Source organism: Apodemus sylvaticus, chromosome 17 (genome assembly GCF_947179515.1).
Source record: "Apodemus sylvaticus chromosome 17, mApoSyl1.1, whole genome shotgun sequence".
Lineage (NCBI taxonomy): Eukaryota > Metazoa > Chordata > Mammalia > Rodentia > Muridae > Apodemus > Apodemus sylvaticus.
Genome location: NC_067488.1, coordinates 45039851 through 45057590, shown reverse-complemented (window position 1 = coordinate 45057590; position 17740 = coordinate 45039851). Strand labels below are relative to the sequence as shown.

Below are 17740 nucleotides of genomic sequence, written 5' to 3'. Positions count from 1 at the left end.
CAGCCACCTCTCTGTTTGCTCAGTGTCTTCTCAGCTGTGCAGCTCGGCGCTTGGGGAGCGCATCATCGACTCTGGGCTTCACTTCCAGCACCCTCTCTGACGGCAGCCGACAGGTACCTGCGTCAGAACTCTGCCCAGAAGAGAAGTGTCACAGCATCTCCTGCTCTGTGTGCCAGAGCCCAGCAAAGGCCCTGCTAGGGCATAGAAGGGGCTCAAAAATGTATGAACAAATCACTATTCTTTTTTTCCTAAGAGAACACTATCTATCATAAAACTGAAAGGTCTCCAGCCAATAAGAGCTTTACTTTTTAAGAAAAAAAATCCCCAAATGCTAGTTGGGCATAGGGGCACCTTTTAATCCCAGCACTTGGGAGATCTCTGGGAGTTTGAGACCAGCCTGATCTACAACACGAGTTCCAGACCAGCCAGGGCCAATATACAGAAAAATCCAACAGGCATGGTTGCAACACATCTTTAATCCCAACACTTGGAACACAAAGTCAGGCAGAACTCTATGAGTTCAGAACTAGCCTAGTCTAAATAGGGTGTTTCAGGTTATCCGTGGCTACATACCTAGACTATGTCTCCAAAACAAACAAACAAACAAACAAACAAATAAAAAATTGTGTGTGCATGTTTGTATACATGTAGGTGTGAGTATATATGCACATGTGTGTTTAATGCACATGCATGTGTACATGTATGTTTCTGTGTGGTGTGCACATGAAAAGAGTTTGACTTTAGATGTGGATGGCCAAGAAAGGCATAAGTGAATGTGCAAGGAATGGATGAAGTTTCAAGTGACATATTGTTGACGTCGGCAGGCCCTCATAGCAGAGCCCGTGCCCCAGACTCATGGAAAATTGTCAACGCCACTCCCCTCACACCGGGGGTGGGGGTGGGGGTAGTGGGGGGTGGGGGGGCGAGGGGGCCGGGCGATGGTGGGTCTCAGAATAGACAAAGCCTTCTTCTGGTCAGTGCGTGAGTGTGCAACGTGTGTGTTTGAGACAGGGTCTCATGGACGCCTATGGTCTATTTATTTTGGATTTGAGTCTCAAGTTTACTGTGTAACCAAGGGCAATTTTTAAGTCCTCATCTTCCTCCTCAACCTCCCAAGTTCTGGCATTACCAGCATGTGCCACCATGCCCTGCCTTACTGGATGCTATACCACATTCTCCACATGTGTGCGTGCAGCCTGAGTGGAGATCTTATGGCATAATTGCTTTACATTTGTTGTGGATAACGTGCGGACTGGCTATCTTCCAAAAGGCCAATCAGAGAGCTCTCATTTGCCTCCTGCAAAATTATGCTCTAGAAGCACAGATCTAATCTGAAGTCCTGACCAGTTCCTTACACCAGATACTGACGGGGAATTAGTAATTCAGAGGTTCAGTAGACTTCTGACAGGGCATCTGCGTGGAGCGCCACAGAACAAGGTCTCTGATGAAGCCAGCTCGTCACCTCTCTAGCGCACATTCCTACCGGTGGTTTGGTTTGGTTTTGTTTTCAAGACAGGGCTTCTCCCTATAGCTTTGGCTGTCCTAGCACTTGCTCTGTAGACCAGGCTGAACTCGAACTCACAGAGACCTGCTTGCTTCTGTCTCCCAAGTGCTGGGATTAAAGGCCTGCACTACCACCATCTGGACAGTGTCTGCGAGAGTGCGGGCAGTCTGCTCTCTATGAGCCATGCGTCCTTATTTATCCCTCTTTGGCTGAAGGTTGGCAAGCTAGAGGTGGGTCTGGCGTGACAGAATGGCAGCAGCTGCTAGGGAGGGCTGTGTGTTGACTGGCAGGCTAGACAAGGCATTAACTAGGTGCTCTTTTTGTTAAAAGAAAAGTTATTTTCTTGACAGCAGTGTCTCATCCTGTAGACCTGGCTGGCTTGGAACTCACTCTGCAGTCCAGAATAGCATTAAACTCAAAGCAATCCTCCTGCCTCCTGAATGTGGGGATTATACCTGTGAACCCCCTATACTGGGCTGTGATCTTGGGAAGGCAGATGGTGTTCAGGAGAGATGAGGCAGCTGTATATCCATGCAAGGCTCATGGCTAGTGAGAAAGGCTGTAGTGAAAAATCTGTGGTGGTGCATGGCCTTAGGCCCAGCACCCCGGGGGGCAGAGGCAGTTGGATCTCTGTGAGTTCGAGGCCAGCCTGGTCTGTGGAGATAGTTCTAGGACAGCCAGGGCTACAAAGCAACCCTGTCTCAAAACACCAAGAGAGGTAAGAAAATCTCCAGAGGGCTTGGCTAGAAGCAGAGAATTGGGGGGAGGGGGCGTCTGAGACGGGGATCGAATCCCCAAGATTATCTCTCGTGGAAGGGCTGGGCCCAAATGCAAAGACCAGGAGGCTTTCTGAGGCTTTGGAGGCTTGGAAATGTTGTCATTGCTGGTTCAATAGCTGTTTTTAAAACACAAACAAACAAACAAAAAACCCAAAGAGGGTAGGGTCAGCTCTGGAAAGGCCGCAGGGTATAGTGCTCAATTCTACCAACCAGGTAGAGCATGCTGGCAGAGACCTGCTGGGAGAGTGGGGTTGGGGTTCCAGATGCTCAGACTGTCTTTGCAGCACAAAAAATGACTGTAGACTTGGCAATTTAAACAGCATAGCTTTCTTTCTCACAGTTCTAAAGGGTAGCAGCAGAAGATCAAGGTGCTGGAAGATCTGAGTTTCTCTTAGGATCCCTTCCTAACATGTTGACAATAGCCATATTCTCCTGGGTCCCCAAAAGGCAGAGAGGAGAGAGAGAAGGAGGGAGCAAGATCACTGGTGGCCTTTTTCTTTTTGAGACAGAGTTAATATATATAATATACATATATAAATATATATTATATAAATATAAATATATATTATTTCTATTATATGTATTTCAGGCTAGCCTTGAACTCACAATCCTCCTGCCTCAGCCTTCTGAGTGCTGGCATGATGAGTGTGTGCCACCATACCCAGCTATGGTGTCTTCTTTATAAAGACACTAGTCCCATCCATGAGTCCTGCATCTCAAGACTTAATCACCTCTCCACACCATTACTTTGGGGCTAGGCTTTCAACATATGAATTCTGAGAGAACATAAACTGTCAGTCCACAGCAGCCAGGGCGCTCCTCAGCCTCAGGCCCATGCTGTCCTTCTCTGTCTTCCTGTCATTACCCTTCAGAACTCAGCCTGTGTGCTGCCCCTCTCAGGGCTGTCAACTGGTCGGTTCCCATCAGACCTGTTACTCTCCCTTTAGCAGCAGTGCTTGGATCCATGCCTGATCTCTGAGTTAAGTGCCGTGGGTCTGGGACAGTTTCCTCACCGTCTCCAGGCTGCCATCTCTTCATGTTGGTGTAGGGATAATAACATCCTTCCTCTTGCTGTCCTTGGGAGCACTAGATAAGGTAATGGGGGAAAAGCAGCAGCCCTCCCTGCCGGAAACACATTTCCTCATTAAACTGTCGATCTGGAACCTGCTAGCCCCAGGCACATGATGTGCTCTGGGGACAATCAGGGAGCAGTCGGGCGTCTGAAGCCTCACTCTCCCTCTGTTTATGCCGCGGGAACTGCTCATGCAGCCTCACCACCGGAAGCTCATGGGGTCCCTAGCCCAGTTCCCTGCTTGTAATACTCCCCCAGGCTGGCTGAGGGAAGAGAGAAGAGCACAGATGTTAGACAGGCCTGACGTGTTTTTTATTTACCTCTGTGTGGATGTGGGTGTGGGTGTGCACACGCTCCCGTAGAGATGAGGGAGGGAAGAAGACGGTAGTGTGAGACTTTGGGTGTCCTCTAACTCTCTCCGCCGTAGTCACTTGAGACGTGGTGTCTCATCTTGTTGGCTAGTTTTCAATGTCAGCTTATCACACACTCGAGTCACCTGGGAAAAGAGCACACCACTTGAGAAAATACTCCCACCAGCTTCCCCCAATGGGCACGTCTGAGGTACATTTTATTGACTAGTGATTTACGAGGAAGGCACCACCCCAGTGGACCCAGGGGTGTATAACAAAGCAGGGTGAGCAAGCCTTGAAGAGAAATGGAGTAAACATCACCCCTCCATGACTTCTGCATCCGTTCCCCGCTTTCAGGTCACTGCCCTGACTTCCCTGGATATGGACTCCAAAGCTAAAATAAAACCTCTCCCCTCCACATTTCTTTTGTTCATGGTGGTTTTTTTGTTTGTTTGTTCATTTGTTTTTTTGCTTTTTGTTTGTTTATTTTTAAAGATTTATTTAGTTTATATATTAGTACTCTGTCTTCATGCACACTAGAAGAGGGAATCAGATCTCATTACAGATGGTTATGAGCCACCATCCATGGGTGCTTGGAACTGAACTCAGGACCTCTGGAAGAGCTACCGGTGCTCTTAACTGCCAAGCTGCCTCTTCAACCTGTTCATAGCGCTTTATTGCAACAATAGAAACCCTAAGAAGATCCGTGTTGAACCTGAGCTCCAGTGATCCTCCTGGTTCTGTCCCAAACACTGCTGTCTGTAAGCAACCGTCCTACTTTCTATGTGAATTTTCAGGATTTGAACTCAGGTTCAATTCTATGGAGCCATCTCCCCAGCCCATGGCCTGAGAACTAAGAGCTAGGCACGGCACGGTAACTGTAAGCTACGTGACATTTCCCACGCTATAGCCTGTTTATTTCCCAGGAGCAGGCAGCAGTGCTGCTGGTCTGTGGCTACAGAAAGGACGGTGCTTAGGTAATTCTCCACAGCAGCCATCGAGAGTCGGTCCCTACAGAACAGGGGGTACAGCAAAGTCCCGGCTGCCATAGGACCACAATCCTGGCAGGAGGAGGGACGGTGTCCTCTGAAAGGATATGGCAGACAAGGTTATATGTCATGAGCAGAGACCAGGAAAGGGGGAAACAGGAGAGCCTGCTGATGGAGGCTTGGAGCGGCTTCCCTAACAGGTTAATGCTTGTCAGGAAACCTGAAGGGAGGGAACTGAAAGAGGGCAAAACTGGGTCCTGAGATGTCTGTCAGTAAAAGCCCCTCCCACCATAGCATTAGCTCCCCAAGAGTCACATGATGAAAAGAGAGAGCTGACTCTGGTGGATGTCTTCTGATGTCCACCAGTCTGCAAAACACAAAATAAAATGGGATTTAAAAAATTTGAGAGACAGGTGGTGGTGTTACATGCCTTTAATCCCAGCACTCAGGAGGCAGAAGCAGGCAGATCTCCAAATTCAAGGCTAGCCTGGTCTACAGAGTGAATTCCAGAGTAATTCTTGAACTACAGACATGGAGAGAATACAGCTTGGTCCTTCCTACAGCTTGTGATTAAGAGGGGTCTTGGGGCCAGGCAGCGGTGGCGCACACCTTTAATTCCAGCACTTGGGAGGCAGAGGCAGGCAGATTTCTGAGTTCGAGGCCAGCCTGGTCTACAGAGTGAGTTCCAGGACAGCCAGGGCTATACAGAGAAACCCTGTCTCAAAAAAACAAAAACAAAAAAACCAAACAAACAAAAACAACAAAAGCAGAGGCGGGGGTGTGGTGCATACACTTTTACTTCCAATCCTGGCACTCGGGAGGCAGAAGCAGATGCTGCGAGTTTCAGGCCAACCTAGTCTGCATAGAGAGTCCCAGCAGGGTTACACAGTGAGGCTCAGTGTACATAAATAAGATAAATAAAAACTAAGGGAGTAACAGTACAGAGACCTGGGCTTGGTATGTTTCTGAAGATCTTTATGGAGGCCCACGAGATGATTTGAAAACCGCCATGGTTTTTTGAGACAGGATTTCTCTGTGGAGAAATACAAGACTGGAATGCTGGTCTCTGTGCAGATGGAAGTACTTTGTATTTTACGCACAGGTAGGAGCGCCAGAGGATTTGGAGTGAAGGCAGCAGCAGCTCATATTCTCTGACTGGAGGCATCAGTGTACAGGAGAGTGGTTTGGTTAGGTCCCTTGAATCCGTTTCTGTCCCTTCTGAAGTCTCTTGGCCATTCTGTGGAGTATCAAATGACCTCTGGCTGGCACTAGCCACTGTCTTCACTCCTGGCCCCAGAGTGAAGTCCAGGCCTCTTGAAATTTCACCCCTTTGGGTGCCATTCCCTTCCCTGAGAGCTCTCACTGCTCCTCACCCTGTTTTCTTCACCTGGGTGGTGTGTCCTTCCCCAAGTCACATGAGCCTGCCTTCAGTTTGTTTCTCCAGCACTCTAGGACAGTAGGCCTGTCTGGCACCTCAGACACACTGTCTGAACTGGTGACGGCGAGACAGACATGGAGGGTGCTGTCGGGCTAGCCTGCTTCTGGAAAAATGGCCCTCTCTCCAACTCTCAGCTCAGCCCAATTGTAACAAGTCCTTTAAAAGCAGTGCTCATGAGGAATCTCTGTAAGCAGAGGGAATCGGGACTCGGCAGCTGACTGTGGGGACCTGAATAAGAACGGGACCCATAGGCTCTTATATTCGAATCCTTAGGCATTTATTTCAAAAGGATTAGGGAGTGTGGCCTTGTTGGAGGAAGTACAACACTGCAGGGTCGGACTTTGAGTTTATCAAAAGCCAAAGCCAGGGCCAGTGGTGGGCTCTATGGATCTGAATGTAGAAATCTCTGCTACTTCTCCAACACCGTGTCTGCCGGAGTGCTGCCATTTTCCTCCCGCCATGATGATAATGGACTGAACCTTTGAAACTGTAAGCCAGCCCCAATTAAATGCTTTCTTTTATAAGAGTTGCTTCTGTCAGGGAGTCCCTTCACAGCAATAGAACAGTGACTCGGTGACAGTCTGAGGAGTGGTGTTTAAATGCAACCCAGCATTTTACTGGCCATGTCCCTCTGGGAGTGTGAGGTCACCTCAGACTGGATTCCTTCTCTGTGAGTGTAGTTCGCAGCACCTCCACTTGGCTGTCTACATGGTGAGTGTAAACGAACCCTGCAGTGAACCCCCTGACTTCTACACAGGCTCTTTACCAGCCTTCCTGGGCTGATGGGGAAGGGCTGCTGAAATGGTCTGGAGATGTACAATCCACAAGAACTTATTCTGACCCAGGTTAGGTAGCTAAAGCTCAGACAGGAGGACAGGCACAGGGCCGAAGTCTGTCCTGTAACACTGCCACCCTACACGGTAGCTAGGAAGGCCTCCTTGTCCTTGACCTTAGGCTGGAGAGACAGCCTGGCCAGGTCACATGTCCCTAGCTGGGCTGCAGCCAGATCCCAGGGACAGATGTTGCCCTGAGGAAGCCTGGCTTCTTCCTGAACTCTTGGGCCAGCCCTTCCTGCGTGCCCTGGGAATTAATCTCTGATAGGTTTCAACAAATCAAAAATATCTTTCCAAAACCACTTCCTAGAACTTTGGGAAAAGCTTGGCTCTCTGGCACACGCTTTAAGAGCCCTTTGGGAGGGAATGATGGAAACCTGCTTTAGCCAATCAACTCTCAAATTCTGCTCTGGTCAGTTGTTGACCCCACCCCTAGGGGTAATCCCACCTCCTACAGTGGTGAGTGTAGCTCAGCTGGGAGTCTGTTTTGTTTTGTTTTGTTTCAGTCTTTTGGGTCCTTAGACACTTTTCTACACTTTCATGACAGAGATAGAAATAACCTTGTCTGGTACAGCTGGGATGGTTGCATTTTTAGAAGAGCTAGTTAAGGGAATAAGTCACCAAACAATTTTGCTGGCATGTTTTGGGATGCAAACTGGTTTCAGCACTATTGATATATTTGGGAACAATTGGACCGAAAGTAAATGTTATGTCTCCGTGTTTAATTTTGCCCACCAGAAACATTATGAGAAGGGCTGTAGAGATGGTTCAGCAGTTAAGAGCCCTTTACACTTTTGCAGAGGATCCCAGTTCCATTTAAGCACCCACATGCTAGCTTACGCATTGATAACTTCAGTTCTAGAGGATCTGACACCCTCTTTTGGATTCCATGTATGCCTGCGGGTATCAATATACACGTGTGATGTGCATCCATACAGGCAGGCAAAACACTCATACACATAAAATACAGTAAAAGTTATATGAAAGCAAACCACAGCCCGGAAGGACACACTAGCCACACACACCTTGGGTGTCTCCCAGACACCTTACACCTGGTGTTACATCTTTCCACCAGATTTGGGGTAACTCTCTTTGAAAGAGCCCACTTCCACAAGCAAACTATAGGTCTTTTTTCATGGTAAACATCATAATTTTGGTACAGTTTCTGTATTTCTTTACCATTTAACGTTTATAAAGAGACTAGGTTCTTATCATTTGATCCTTTATTATTATAGTCTGTAACTGGGTCATACGGTCATGCTATTTTTAGGTTCTCTAGGAACTGTTCTCTTGTTTCCCCCAGCACTGTTCCTATAGTCCGTGCAAGAGGACTCACACTTCTCCACAGCCTCTCCAAATGTAGGTTATTTTATTTTATGTAAACGAGTATTTTGTGTGCTTATATGCAAATGAATCACGTGCATAGCCAGTGCTTGCTGATGTCGGGACCAGGCATTGAGTCTCCTGAAACTGGAGTTTCTGAGGGCTGTGAGCCATCACGTGGGAGCTGGGAACTGAACACCGGTCCATTGCAAGAGCAGTAAATGCTCTTAACCTCTGAGCTGTCACTCCATACTCCCCTGAGACTTTACCTTAAAAAGAAAAATTTTAAAGCTCAATTTGAGTCATTTTTTTTTTCTTCAAGACAGGGTTTCTCTGTGTAGTCCTGGCTGCCCTGGAACTCACTCTGTAGACCAAACTGGCCTCAAACTCAGAGATCTGCCTGCCTTTCCCTCCTGAGTGCTGAGCTTACAGGCATGCACCACCACGCCCAGGTGATTCTTGTTATTGTTACAGAATTGAGTACATGGTGGAATTTCCCACAGTTTTTCTACATTCTACCACTTCCACTTCTATTTTTCCCTAATAATCATGTTTGTAGTAAAGATTGTGTTCTCCATTTTGAATCACCTCTAGGTCTGTTTCCGTCATTTGACTTTCTCTTGGTTGGTAGCCAGACAACCCTATAATTTGAGATACCTAGTAAGTTTAATGACATATGTTGTGTCTAGGTGATATTATCTTTTTTTTTTTAAAGAAGGAATTCACTTCACCCACTGCCAGGCACAGGGAGTGGACTAATTTCCCATAACTGTTTGGGCAGAGATGGGTGGAGCCTGGGTTGTGGTTTTGGCTGCCTCACCTCTTCCTCTAGTTGGAGTCTTCCAAGTTTCAAGGCAAGAGCCCAGGAACTTGCCAGGACTTTCTCCCGAGGATCCCAAATGTGAATTCTGGTCTACTCAGGGCAACTTCTGTCAATTACACCACTGCAACTATTTTCTCACAGGCTGCCTGCTGTAGTGACAATCATGTGACAGGAGAGATAGGCTAGGTCTGAGACACGTTCAAAAGCTAGAACTTAATGGCCCAGAAGGCATGGTGATATTTGGGATCAAGAGGAGGGCTTGAGCCTGATGCTGGAGTTATCCCAGAACCAGGAAACTTCTGGAAGGGGGTGAAACACAAGCCAGGGTGGTATGAAAGAGACTGGGTGCTCAGGGGCCTTCCAGTTAGAGGTGGCAGTGGGGAGGGAGAGGGCGTGGCTGGTGAAGCGCATCCAGAGGGCAGGGTGCCTACAGGGAGAAGCAACTCTGCTCCTGAAGAAATGGGAGTTGAGAAGTTGGAGTGGAGGGGAAGGTCTGGCCATTCTGAAAGGTCTCCAATGTCCTGCAGAGCCTGAGACAGAGTAGAACCTGAGGAGTGATCGGGTGCCCCGGTGACATGGAGAGGAACATCTGGACCCCGCTAGAAAAGGGGCCAATTTGGCCTGCAGGCCTGAAGCCAGATCTGCATGGAGTCTCTTCACTTCTGACCTCCTCCCACCTGCGGCCCTACAGGGTCCTCACCAGTTTTCCTGCCTCCGCCCAAACCATTTCAGAGCCATTGTTGCCTGCATAATATACTTCAGACATTTGAGCCTCCAGCCTCTGGTAGGCAGGCTACCCTCAGCTTCGACTCCCTTGTTTCTCCCCTGCATTCTCTCCTCCTCCCATCGGGCGCTTCCCACAAACATGACTGTGCTACCTACCAAGGCCTTAGTTTTACTTGTTTTAGGCCTGAGGCACCACCCACTGATGCTGATGGTCAGCCAAAGACCACCTTGTCATTTGTCCTGAGGCAGGTGGCGCTTGTGTAGCCCGGGCTGTGTTAATTTCATTCAGTCCACGCTTGATCGACACCATGGTGTGCCAGGTTCTGCACCAGGTGCTGGACTCTGTGTAAAATTCAGATCATAGATCCTGCTCTGAAGATGCTTCCAACCTCAAGATGCTGAACAGTAGTAGCCCTGGCTCAGCGGAAGACGTATGAGGGGATCTGAGGTGGCCTTGAGCTAGAGTCTAGAGCTAACCCTTTACTGTGCTTTGCAACAGGCAGCAATGATAACGTTGCTCCGAGGTAAAGAGGTGAACATTTTTTCCATAAATGCCTGTATTTTTTAATCTTGAAAACAAGATATAATTATTACTTTTTTAAATCTTTTTTTTTTTTTGATTTGGTTTTTTTGAGACAGGGTTTCTCTGTGTAGCCCTGGCTGTCCTGGAACTCACTCTGTAGACCCTGGCTTCGAACTCAGAAATCCGCCTGCCTCTGCCTCTCAGAGTGCTGGGATTACAGGCGTGCGCCACCACTGCCCAGCAACATAATTACTTATGCAAATAAATCTTTGGCCTTAGTGTAGTTGACCCTGTAAGTGCTCTCTTGGGCACATCTATGGTTTGACCAAGTTGGATTACTACCCATAAATGCTTGGGTAATTCTTGAACTACAGACATGGAGAGAATACAGCTTGGTCCTTCCTACAGCTTGAACAATTCCTATGCTTTTTCTGTTTACCTGTGATTAAGAGGGGTCTTGGGGCCAGGCAGTGGTGGTGCATGCCATTAATCCCAGTACTTGGGAGGCAGAGGCAGGCAGATTTCTGAGTTCGAGGCCAGCCTGGTCTACAGAGTGAATTCCAGGACAGCCAGGGCTATACAGAGAAACCCTGTGTTGGAAAAAACAGAAAAAAAGAAAAAAAAAGAGAAGGGTGTTGGGTTTTTCTTGACCCATCATTGTAATAGTGCCACCTGATCTGCTGCCGATGTTTTGTGAAATTGTTAAAACAGAACGTCAAGCCTCTATCTGTGGGGGCCAGGCCAGCTCCTAGCAACCCTGGTGTCTCTATCTGTGGGTGCCAGCACAGCTCCTAGCTACACTGAGACCTCACAGATAGGAGGAACAGGGCAGATCCCAAGTGTTGGAAAGTGCTTTTCTTCCTCACACAAACACCAACATTATCTCACACGTGATTGCATTCAACTTTACACAGCAACTTTCTGAGCTTTTTAAAAAATATTCTCATGTGCTACATGTGTTTTGTGGAGGCATGTGTTGTGTGTACGTAGGTCACGGGACACACTGGGTGTCTGTCCTTGCCTTCTACTCTGAGATAGGGACCCTTTGTTGTTAACTGCTGCATCCTCCAGGCTAGATGGCCTGCAAGTGTCCTATCTGCCACCCATCTAGATGATGCCCGAGAATCTCAGATATGTGCTACCATGCCCGATGTTACCCTGGTCCTGGGGATAATGCACTTCCTCTGCTTGCATAACAATTGTTTTCCTCACTGAGCCATCTCCATCGACCAATATGAACACTTCCACTTTCTCAAGTGCTTGTGTTAAGATCTGGAGCTTGGTTTCTGTTTTACTTTCAGAGAGAAACCTCCCCGTCCTGGCTATTCCAGTCAACCTCATGCCTTGCAGGAACTATTTGCTCATAGTCCTAATACATCTCTGCTTGCTGCTGCTTTCTGCACCCGTTCCTGCCAGAGAACTCTAGGTTCTCGCAGGGTGTCTCTGCTTGAAAACAAATACAGTAGCTCTTGTGGAACATTTCTCATCTACAGGACATTTTCAAGTCCTCTCGTTTGGTTGTCACCTTCTCCAGTTTCTAGCTGTTCCCAGCTAGAAAGTCCCTTCCCCAATTAAGTTTTCCTAGGATTTTTCTGAGGAAGCCCTGCCCTTACTCACTTTGCTTTGTGATAACCCCTGTGCTACCCTTCCCGTCTTGCTTGACGTTTTAAAGACGTGAATGGCCTCTTTACTCTGGACCTGTGAGCTCGCGTCAGGAGTTGAGCTTTGTTTTTATGGTGCTGGGGACCCAGACCCTTGCACATGCCTAAGCAAGTTTTTGGGCAAGTTCTTAGTCATTGAGCAATAACCCCAAACCTTTAGGTTGATAATTCTACTAGACAACAGGTTTACAGAACTTGCCACCATACTCTAGATGAGGAACTGCATCTGCGCGAAAGGATGCCAGAAAGGAGGTGGGAGAAAGTGGTTTTGTCACCTTGTGTTACCAAATGACTAAGGTTAGCTGTTCAAGTAAGGCAGACTCCAGGAAAGCATTCCTGGCAGCAATCACCCCACCCAACCCCCACCCCTTGGCAGCAGGGCTACAATAGACTGTCTAGGAGAAACCACTTGGTTCAGTTTGTCTGAGGCCAGGGCTACAGATGAGAGTAGGAAAGCATCAGGGCCTGATGGCAGAGCCTGGATGCCAGGATGAGGAATATTGGCTCCATCCTGAGGGCACCAGATAGATGGGTCTTAGGTAGGTGGGTCATGGGATCCAAGGCTCACAATTAGCAGTCTGGTTTGTAGGCCTAAGGTCTGAAGGAATCTGAGGCTGGCCGGAGGGGGAATGAGACAGAATGGGGGAGGGGGTGGCTGCATCTGGCCTGGGGAGACAATGCAGAAACCCCAGGTGTGGGTTGGCTGCAGTAGAGGTACCTGTAGGCAGTGGGCGGCTTCGTGGCATACTCATGGAACTGATGCTAATTAATTAAATTAAATACACCCATCTACTGCCAGGAAGCAATAGCCCAGAGAGGTTCTTATGCTGATCACGATGCAGAGTCCTAGAGAAGAAACCTGTAAGAATCAAGGCCACTCTGACCTTGTGGTCTCAGGAGGCTAGGGGACTGACCTGTGTTGAAATCTAGGTATCGACAAGCCTTCTGTGGGGACAGTATGGGCTCACTCTGCTTGTGCAGAGCCAGACTTCAGGGACTTGGACAGATGAGGCTCCAGAGATGATGTGGCAGGAGCAAGGGCCAGAGAAAGAACGGGAAGGCCTGAGGAACCAGCGCCAAACCAGGGAACCAGAGGCCACGGAGCCTGCCTTGTAGAGCCATCTGTTGGCTCCTTCAGGGTTGTGCCAATGACCTATGCTGCTGCTCCTGGGCAGAGACATAGGGACCTCACAGAAAGCCAGCCCACTGCTGCACTGGGACGTTCTCGGGAGAGTAGAGATACACACAGCCCGTCTACTCCAAACTGTGTGACCTGGCACTATGCCCCTGTGCCTCAGGAGTCCTGGCCATCAGTCCAGATCACAGTGCACACATTTTAAGGTGTGGAAAGACAGCAAGGAAAGAAGTAGCAGCATATTGGGTTAGCTACTGTCATTAACCGCTGTTGTCAATGCCTGTCCAGAACTTCCGTCAGCCAGGGGGATGCAGAAGTAGAAGTGAAGAGACAAGGAGAAGCAGAGAGCAGAAGATTCCCCTTTATTGGCATTTTAACAATGGCAGCACGAGAGAGCCTCCTCCCCTGAAGCATGCCATTCTCTCTGCTCTTGGGGCTCAGCACGAGAATGAGACCCCACCCTGCATGCCCCTCAGAAGGCAGGGTGGGGAGGGGACACGGGTACTCTATGCCAGGGGAGCTGGGTCAGGAGGGAAGACGTGCACCCTCACCTCTTGGTATGCTCCTTCTCCCCTGGGACCTGGTGCTGATCCCAGACCCTGGAATGGGGCTGGCAGACAGGGCTCATGCAACAATGAGTGGACAGAAGGTGGCACAGAAATGCAGCCCTGTCACCCCTTGGCAAGGGCAAAAGGGTTAAAGGGGCCATGCTGTGGCCGTAGAGGGTCCAAACGTTAAGTAATTGCAGAGTACATACACGAGGGTGAGAGGGGCTCCCTCTGCTCCAGGCCATGCCCAGGGATCAGAGAGAGGGAAGCACAGATGGCATTGTCATGCCAGGGGCATGGGTCTAAGCCAAACCATGCCACCTGAGCTGGGGCTTGCTCTACTCCTTGGCACGGCCAATGATGGTGAGAATATATAGGAAGATGTTGATGATGTCCGTGTACAGATTCAGGGCCGCAAACACATATTCTTCTGGGCTCAGGGACAGCTGCTTGTTCCCCAGGAGCAGCTGGGTGTCCACTGCCAGGAACTAGTTGGTAAAGACACAGTTGGTCGGTATCCCACGGCTCATGCACTCACCCGGCACCCCAGGAAAAGCCTCCCAACACTGTCACTCACGCAGGTGAAGAGCAGAGCGCCCAGTGAGGCGTATACAATCTCCAGGATGCGGTTCCGGATGAAGATGCAGAGTATGGCGAAGATGAAGAGCACCACCACACTCACCAGGAGCACGCCCATGCACGAGGTGAAGTCATAGCGGGTCTGGGAGGACAGGAGGGAGGGAGGTGAGACTGTGGGTGTTGGGGGCTCTGGGGCAACCATCCTGTCTCAGGTCCCCCTCACCTGCATGGAGAAGATGACCACGGTGAAGCAGACAGCTGTGGTGATGCCCACGGCCATGATGACCGCCTCCGTGTTGTAAAAGCTGGCTATCATGCCCACCATGTAGGACAAGCTGACGGTCAGGATCGACTGTGGAAGAGAATCACAGAGGGCCTTGGTTGTGAGGAACTGCTCTTGGTCCAACCCTGTATACCTCCCTTTCCTGTTCCACAAGCCTAGGGGAACTGGGCTCAGGTTTGGGAGTTACCAGAGCAACAAGGTTCCAGGGATGCTTTCGCCGGAAGTCCCCACAACAGCTGAGGACAATGAGGGAGATGAAGAAGATGGCGTAGGAGACATAGTAGGTCCAGACATTCTCCCGGACAAAGCCCTTCACCTCCCCAACAAAAGTGAAAACGGCCACAGTCGACAGGGTCACCAACAGCTGCAGGGTCAGCACCAGGAACACCTGGGGAAGGAGCCAATCAGAGCCCCACCTCCACTGCCTCCCAGGGATCCCTGCCCCAGACCACATATTGGCCAAGGCCCAACCTTTCTGATGAAGGCCTGGCGAATGTTCTTGTCCCAGTTGACAGCAGGGAAGTCCTGGTTGTCATAGTAGGATGGAGGTCCTTCCTCCTGGTAGTTCCCATGCTGAGGTGCTGGGGACATAGAGGCTGGGTCAGTGTCCCTTGAGGACACTTGAATCCCTGCCCCTGCCCCAACCTGTCCCCACACTTACAGCCAGGGTCCTGGAAGGGTGGCGGCTGTCCATAGGGGTTGGGGGGGAAGGGGCTCTGTGGGTATGGCCCCTGTGGATAGCCTCCTTGAGGGTAGGGTCCTTGAGGGTAACCACCTTGTGGATAGGGGCTGGGACCATGGGGATACCCTGGCTGACCATAGGGAGAGGGCTGGAAAGGGGTCTGTGGGTATGGGGCGCCAGGGTAGGGAGCCTGGACATAGGGAGGCATAGGGGCTTGGGGCCCCACAGGATAGCCAGGGTTTGGGGGAGGATAGCTGTCCCCAGACACCAAGAAACTCTTTTCATGGGACATGGCCTTGGGTTCTGTGGCTGCCCCTAGAGGAGAAAAAGAGAACAGTTAGCTCTGAGAGACTGAAACCAGTGACAGCCATACCTGCTGCGGAACCCAGGAAGGAAAAAAAAAAAACAACTGGTCATGACCTTTGTACAGGGCTGTCTGGAGCCACAGAACAAGGAGGCAGGAGCGGTGGGTGGGGCGTGGGAGACCCGTGTGGACCCCTTTGGAAGGGACTCCCCTAGATCGCCCTTAGGTGGGGGATGGGAAGAAGAGTGATGGCTGTCAGCCTCAGTTAGGAGCTTGGGAGATGCCTTCTCACCGCTGCGGGTCTTTCGGCTCATAGCTCAGCAAGGAAGGGTCTAGAGGCACGGCGCAGTGGCTGAAGAGGCGTGGGGGTGTGCCCTGGCCCTCCCCTTCCTATCCCTCCTAAGCAGCTTGAAGGGGCCAGCGCTAGTGGCTATTTCTATCCGAGGAAATCCCCAGGCCATCTGTGACCAGCGGGAACCCTGACCCTCCTAAGCACAGGGCCTAAGGTCCCTAGCTCCCGGTACTGAATGCAGGCCTGTATTGGCTGCTAAGGTGTCTGCTAGTAGGGTACGCCAGGAACAGCGGGGTGCGGGGGTGTGTGGGGGATGGAAGCGACCAGAGGGCGTTCAAGGGAACAAAGCGGGGATGGGGACGACGGAGGAGGGGGCGGTGGCCACAGAATGCGCCCCGAGGGTGGATGGGCCCTCTTGTCGGCTTGGGGGGTCGCTGGGTCTTGGGTCTGGGCCGCTACAGCGCACCGCCCCCTCCCTCTTGCTCAGGGCCGCCAGAGCTCCCCACCCCCAATGATGCCACCAGTCTGGGCGAGCGGGCCGCGAGTCCTGTCCGAACCAACTGACCCGAGGCGGCCGCGCTCAGTAACACAGGGAGGGGATGGCCGACTGGCAGGGGGGCTGCGGCGGCGATACACTCTTGGGATTGGGTGGGGGGTACTTACCGCTCCCGGGAGCCAGAGACCGGTGCCTACGGTGCCCGCTGCGCAGCCGCGCGCGGTGATGGCCGGTGCGTCCGCACCTGCACCCGCTGGGCGGCCGGATTGCTCGGGCCTGCGCCTGCGGCTGGGGAGACGCAGAAGAGCCTTGTGACTGGGCGGGCCTTGCGATGGGGCGGGGCCTTGTGGTGGGGCGGGACTTTGTGGTGGGGTGGGGTCTTGGGGCAGGGCGGGGCGGGGCGGGGCCTTGATGTAAGGCAAATGTTCTGACCTGTCCCCGTGCTTCTGAGCCTACAGAAACTGCTTGGCTGAGCTTGCCTAGGCTGTCTATTTTCTGTAGGCGTCCTAGGTCAGAGTCCTGAAGCCCTGTGCTTTCAGGCCAGAGTTGGTTGGGGTCTGGCGTGGCGGCTAACGACTTCGGGAGACATGACTCTCCTTAGCTTATGTGTCTCTCTATTGATGGATTCAGGGAGTCAGTTCCTAAATCCAGGATTAACTGAAGCCTCCAAGGACTCCATCCCTTCTTGGCTTTTCGTTTTGAGACAAGGTCTCAGACTGTAACCTCAGCTGGCTTGGAACTCACTATGCAACGCGGGTCGACCTCAAACTTGTGACAGTCCTCCTGCCTCAGCTTTCCAACTATGCTTACAAACAGGAGCCATTACACCCGGACACTTATTTGCTTTAAAACACAGCATTCAGAGGTGGGTGGGTGGGTGGGTGGGTGGTGGTGGTGCATGCCTGAGGCAGAGGCAGGTGGATCTCTTGAGTGTTTGAAGTCAGCCTGATCTACAGAGTGAGTTCTAGGACGGCCAAGCCAGCACTTCATAGTGAGACCCTGTCCTGAAAAATAACACTCTTGCCACTTGCCTCAGATCCTCAAAATAATCTTGTCACGAGGTAGAGGTGGAGCCAACTCTCTGCCTGAGTTCTGGCAGGGGGTGGGGAGAGGAGTGCTTCTTGAAGTTTTCCCCTGGGTGGTCTTCTGTTTCTCAGTGTCTTGATGACATTTCGGTTCTCTTCTGTTTCTTGGTGTATGGCCACTCTGAGACCTTATAGTAAGGTTAGGAAAGGGTTTTCTCCTGTATCCACAAAGTGCTGTTTAACAGCTGAGTCTAGAGAAGGTATGTTCTTTTTTTTTTTTTTTGTTAAGATTTATTTATTATTATATGTAAGTACACTGTAGCTGCTTTCAGACATACCAGAAGAGGACATTGGATCTCATTACAGATGGTTGTG

At 50.5% G+C, this 17740-nt stretch overlaps 1 protein-coding gene across 1 annotated transcript; it reads right to left on the bottom strand.

Moving 5' to 3' along the window:
• Positions 1-13501: 13501 nt before the first annotated feature.
• Positions 13502-16655, bottom strand: Grina (glutamate ionotropic receptor NMDA type subunit associated protein 1). The gene is made up of 7 exons (XM_052161214.1): positions 16508-16655; positions 15228-15563; positions 15038-15147; positions 14754-14954; positions 14507-14635; positions 14282-14425; positions 13502-14192 (listed from the first exon to the last, which is right to left on the bottom strand). The coding sequence occupies exons 2-7, from the start codon at positions 15538-15540 to the stop codon at positions 14043-14045; spliced, it is 1047 nt and encodes a 348-aa protein (XP_052017174.1). The 5' UTR covers positions 15541-15563; positions 16508-16655; the 3' UTR covers positions 13502-14042.
• Between the last annotated feature and the right edge of the window lie 1085 nt (positions 16656-17740).